Source organism: Austrofundulus limnaeus, unplaced genomic scaffold (assembly GCF_001266775.1).
Source record: "Austrofundulus limnaeus strain Quisiro unplaced genomic scaffold, Austrofundulus_limnaeus-1.0 Scaffold16, whole genome shotgun sequence".
In the NCBI taxonomy this organism is placed as follows: domain Eukaryota; kingdom Metazoa; phylum Chordata; class Actinopteri; order Cyprinodontiformes; family Rivulidae; genus Austrofundulus; species Austrofundulus limnaeus.
The window spans coordinates 385,820-391,582 of NW_013952418.1; the positions used below are offsets into that span (position 1 = coordinate 385,820).

The 5,763-nt window shown below is 41.6% G+C and overlaps 1 protein-coding gene across 1 annotated transcript in view; it reads left to right on the forward strand.

The window, feature by feature from the left end:
• Positions 1 to 5,763, forward strand: part of pla2r1 (phospholipase A2 receptor 1) — a gene marked incomplete in the record, with an annotated part of 34,026 nt that overhangs the window by 12,946 nt on the left and 15,317 nt on the right. Inside the window, 7 exon segments of the mRNA XM_014003011.1 lie at positions 410 to 579; positions 665 to 873; positions 2,033 to 2,178; positions 2,411 to 2,495; positions 2,571 to 2,706; positions 2,790 to 2,825; positions 4,533 to 4,693. Of these exon segments, the coding sequence (XP_013858465.1) occupies positions 410 to 579; positions 665 to 873; positions 2,033 to 2,178; positions 2,411 to 2,495; positions 2,571 to 2,706; positions 2,790 to 2,825; positions 4,533 to 4,693 (943 nt within the window).

Below are 5,763 nucleotides of genomic sequence, written 5' to 3' on the forward strand. Positions count from 1 at the left end.
GATACTGTGACAAGAACTGTAAGCCTAAAATTTTTTACTCATATTTCATCCATCCATTCTTTCAACCAACCAACCAAATTAACATTCATTCATTCATTCATTCATTCATTCTGTCAACCAACCAACCAAATTAACAAACCATCATCCATCCATCCATCCATCCATCCATTATCTATAACTGCTTCCATTCATTTTCAACAAGAAAAAAGTGGCCCAAAAAGCTAAATAGCTGAAAAAGTATTAATTGCTGCAATACAAACGTCACAGCACTCGAGGCATAAATGAGCTGAATGTTTTGATAAAAGAATTGTTGAAATAGCACAAAAACTGTGGATTGTTTGCTTCTTTATGTGTTCTTCTCTGCCCCACCATCAGTCCTCTCCTCCTCTCCTCTTCCTCGCCCTGGCAGGTTCGAGCAGGCCTTTGTGAACAGTTTGCTGAGTGCGAGCGGTGCCAACAGCAGCATGTTTTACTGGATCGGGCTCAGGGACCGGGGGAGGAAGGGGGAGTACAGCTGGCTTCCTCACAACAACTCCTCCCTGCCTCTGATCTTCACAAACTGGAACAAACACCAGCCCGGTTGGTTAAAAACTCTGGTTCTTCAGTGATGAAGGCCGGTTCTTGTCCTGCGTTGGTATTAAAATGGATATTTCTGTGTTTCCAGTCAGTACCGGGGGCTGTGTTGCCATGTCGGGCGGACCTTCTTTGGGTCGGTGGGAGGTGAAGGACTGCAGGTCTCATAAAGCCCTGTCGGTGTGTAAACAGAGCATCAGCAGCTTCCACGACGCCGAGCTGCCGGAGCATCACATTGATGCTTACGCCCCCTGTCCTCCAGGCTGGGAGTCACACTCTGGACTGCTGCATTGCTTCAAGGTCTGATAGGTTTATTCTGGGGTTCTTTTTTATCTGACATCTCATAGCAGAGATTCATTGGTTTGATATGTAAATGATCCTGTTAGGATTCACAGAGATTCATATTTACAGATGATCTGTTCGTGTCGTTTACAGATTTATCATTCATTATCAGCTCGATTAAAAATATTCTACAAACTAAAATCAATCAGAGAAAAATGATCTTGATCTGTGTCAAAGGCTATCTTGAACCCCTCTCTGATCTGGTGTTCCACAAGGTTCTATCCTCGGTCCTCTCCTGTTCATCATACTAGGGCTGAAACGATTCCTCTAATAATTCAAGTAATTTGATTGGAAAAAATCCTCGAGGCAAATTATCTGTCTTGAAGCTTCGTAAAAAATACATACTGTTATAAACAGTGCAGTTTCATCTATGTTATTTGTGTTACCCAATGCTACAACATTAGCTCTTCCGCTAACGCTTACACTATTAACACGTCATGCTTGCTAAACGCTATATTAATTTTAGAAGAAGACGAAGAGTGCCAAAATGAAGCGCTCAGAAAACGGCAAATTATAAAAAGCATGGGAACATTTAAAACTAAACAGAAAAGATGACAACGCGCAATGTTCTGCACATCCTCAATGTTTCTGCACCGGAACAAAAACAGCTGCTGCATGTACCGAACGCGTCTGGAGTTAACAACAGGTATTTGTTTTATGTTCACTTTGGTTACTTTAATCTGTGATAATCTGTCATGTTACAGATATAAAAGGAAGTAGTATGTTTTGGCTAACGTAATTTGTGCAAGCAAGTGTAGATTACCTCATTCACAATATTAAATAATTGTATTTCTCATAAAATAAGTTTAAGTAATTACTGCAGAACGTGACAATTTTTTTATATATCCGATTACTCGATTAATCATCAGAATACTCGATAGATTAATCGATTATTAAAATAATCAGTAGCTGCAGCCCTACATCAATGAATCGGAAACATAATATCCAGTCCACTGTTATGCAGATGACACCCAGCTCTATTTGTCCACCACTCCTACCCACTTCACWGTCTGACCACCTTTATGATAGGAGGTCCTGGTTCACCAGCAGCGTCTTCAAACTAAATGACGACAAAACGTGACTTCCTCTCATCGGCACCTGACCTGTTTCTCCTTAGGTGTTCCACGATGAGAAGGTCCTGATGAAGCGCTCCTGGGTGGAAGCGGACTTCTTCTGCCAGGCCCTCGGGGCTCAGCTGGCCAGTTTCCAGCACTATGAGGAGCAGGTCTTTGTCAAACACCTGCTGAGCACCATGTTTGAAGGGTTGGTACCGGCCCTGGGGGCGCAGCAGTTAGACCGTTACGAGGGCTGATAACAGCCAGATCAGGTTTTATTGACTGTGACTCAGTGAGGAGGAGGGTTTTATTGATATTAATGAATAAAAGTTGCTTTTATTGTTACAAATATTAACATTTAAGTTTAAAAACAGCTTTAAACTGAGACGGTATGAGTTTTTAGGTTTTTGTTTTCTGATCCTGTTTTGTGTTCGTTTTAGAACAGAGGGCCGTTGGTTCTGGGTAGGTTTGAACAAGAGAGACCCCGAGCACCTCGGGTCCTGGGAGTGGTCCGACGGTTCTCCGGTAAGTCTGTCACAGATTACTTCCTGGTGTTGACGCGTGGAGAAGGCGGGGCTCTTTGACGTCTCCTCCCCTCAGGTGGTGACGTCGTTCATCGAGGATAAAAACGAGGAGGACGACCGCCGGGACTGCGCCGTGTACGGAGACCTGACCAACGCTCTGACGCCGCGGCGCTGCGACACCAAGCACGAGTGGATCTGCAAACTGTCCCGAGGTGAAGGTCCAGAGCTGCTGTAGCTCCGCCCACATCCACGCTGTAAAAACACACCTCTGAACTGACGTCTGGTTTTATTCCAGGTGACAAACTGGTGAAACCCTACTGGTACACGGAGCGTGAGTACTTTTCTCTTTTTAGAAAAAAATAGAGAATTTATATTTCCTGTGAAAATGYGTTGTGAAAGTGTGTCGACGAAAGATTTTTGTTGAAATGTCTGAGGTTAACTCAAGTAAAAGTAGCTAAAATTAGYAAAAAGAAGCTAAAAGTAGCAGAAACAAGTTTAAATTAGCCACCAGACATTGAAAGGAGAGAAACTAAGTACAAAAATGTTGCAATTAGCTGTAAAATAGCTAAAACAGCTGAAATGAACAGAAACCCTAAAAGTAGCTGAAAAGCAGAAATTAGCACAAAGAAGCAGAAAGAGCACATGTTTGCTAAATTAAGCAGTAAGGAAATGAAATTAGCATAAAAAGGTGAAATTATCTGAAAATAGCTGCAAAAGGCAGAAGTCAGCTGGTGTTACTAGAAAGTAGCTAATAATAAAAATAATAAATTTGCTGAAAGAAGCTAAAAGTATCATAACAGTTAAGGTTAGCAGGAGAGTAGCTGAAAGGATCAGATTGATTGTTTAAAAAGCAGAACCAAAACAAAAGGTAAAAACATGCAGAAAAGATCAAGAGTTTTAAGGATGTTGACGACAGCTCTTCATTTTCAGCGAGAATAAAATGACATAAAAATTAAAAATGTCAAAAAGTAAACTGAAATACCAAAAGTCATATCTGGAATGTCCTGAAGGATTTGAATGTTTTGATGTATAAATTGTTAAAATAGAACAAAAATTGCGGAATGAGTTACGTGCCGAAAATCGTACAGAAGAAAAAATGGGTGTTAATGAAAATGCTTGAGACTGAAGATAAGAACCAACCGAGTTTATCTGATGATGGTTCTCAACMCTTCTGCTGTCCTTGGGTCAAAAAAACCCCAGGGGACATTTTGAGCCAAGGGCAGCAGGAGGGTTAAAGTAAGGGTGGAGTCCCACAGTTACAAACGAGAGGATATTATTTAAATGTTGAGAGCAGTGTGTMGACACCAGGACAGCCCTGTTTTTACCAGGTCTCAAGTTCCATTTTGCACCTTTAGATGTTTGTTTTGATGCCACCATTAAACACCACTAGGTGTCGCACTCGAGGCAGTAGACATCTACCTGTGAAACCATCTGATTTCCTGTCTGTGAAACCACAGCTGTCTGTTTCTGGAGTTTGGAGAAAAGCTTGTTGCAGTTTTGTGACAGCTCAGTGAGAAACTGAGTAAAGTAAGTTGAACAAATGAAACCCGTCTGAAGAGGAGCAGAGCTGGACCTGAGGGGAATAAAAACCTAAAGTCTGTAGATCAAAGAGCTGCTGATTAAAAGTCTGGATGGAACCAAAGCGACACGTAAATAAATTAAACTTCTTTCATCTCATTAATGAATGCACGTCACCCGCAGCCTTTCAGATTTAAACTAAATTAATCAGGAATGACTCTCAGCTACTACCACACCAAATGTAGCTCGGTGTCAGTCGAACTGGTGCATTAGCTATGTTTGATCAGCTGAAGGGGTGTGGCTTTACAAGTTTATAAACTGGAGATGGACATCCGGTGTTTTAAATTTCTGATAACTTCATAAAAATCTGACCAGTAGTTCATGAGATATTTTGCTAACAGTATCACCTTTTTGCTGTAGGTGGGTCAAAGTGGGTTGAGGGCAGGAGGTGGGGTTTTGTTTTTTAGAGTTTGTCCCTGTTTGCCGTGGTGTTTCCTGACGGCGGTCGGTCTCGTTGCAGAGAGCGAGCCCTGGGTGTTTTACCGCGGAGCCGAGTATCTGCTGGCCAAGCAGCCGTTCGACTGGCGCTCCGTGTCTCTGGGCTGTCAGATGATGGGAGCCCACCTGCTSTCCCTCCACTCCACCGAGGAGCTGCGCTTCATCAGGGAGCGCCTACGACGGGTTTGTAGATGAAGTGCTTACAGTAGTCATCACTGGACTCCACCTCTGGCTCCACAGGAAGACTCCTGGAGTGGGTGGATCTCAAACGATTTCTGTTGGAAAATAAAATGTTAATGCCCCCCCCAAAAAACCCTGATGCTCAGAACAACAAATAAATAAAATAAAAAAAAAAGAATCAAATATTCAAGTCTAAAGGAAATGAGACATAAACATTTATTTCTGTTTACATGTTTCAGTTTGTAGGTAGAAAAAATTAAAATAAAAAAACCCAACAGAGCATCATYACGCCCCACCTGAGGACCTCCTGGGGGGACGCCACTCACAGTTAAAGAACTACGGGTTTAAGTGGTGTAGAAAGGACTAAATCATAGTTCAGGTTTAGGTTTATAAAAACATCGTTTTGTTCATATGAACTGTTTTTATTAGTGATGGACACGTTAACATGTTATCGTGTTATCGTGTAATCGTGTTATCATTGCATTATCATCATGTTATCGTGTTATCATCGCGTTATCATCGTGTTATCGTGTTATCGCGTTAACATCGTTTTATCATCGAGCTATTGTCACGTTATTGCGTTATCATCGCGTTATCATCGTGTTATCGTGTTATCGCGTTAACATCATTTTATCATCGAGCTATTGTCACGTTATTGCGTTATCATCGCGTTATCATCGTGTTATCATCACGTTATCATCATGTTATCATCACGTTATCATTGCTTTATCATCGCGTTATCATCGCGTTATCGTGTTATCATCGCTTTATCATCGCGTTATCATCCCGTTATCGTGTTATCGTGTTATCTTCGCGTTATCATCACGTTATCACCGCGTTATCATCGTGTTATCATCGCGTTATCATCGTGTTATCATCGCGTTATCATCGTGTTATCATCGTGTTATCATCGCATTATCATCGTGTTATCGCATTATCATCATGTTATCATCGCGTTATCATCGTGTTATCATCGTGTTATCATCGTGTTATCATCGCGTTATCGTGTTATCATCACGTTATCATCATGTTATCGTGTTATCGTGTTATCATCACGTTATCATCATGTTATC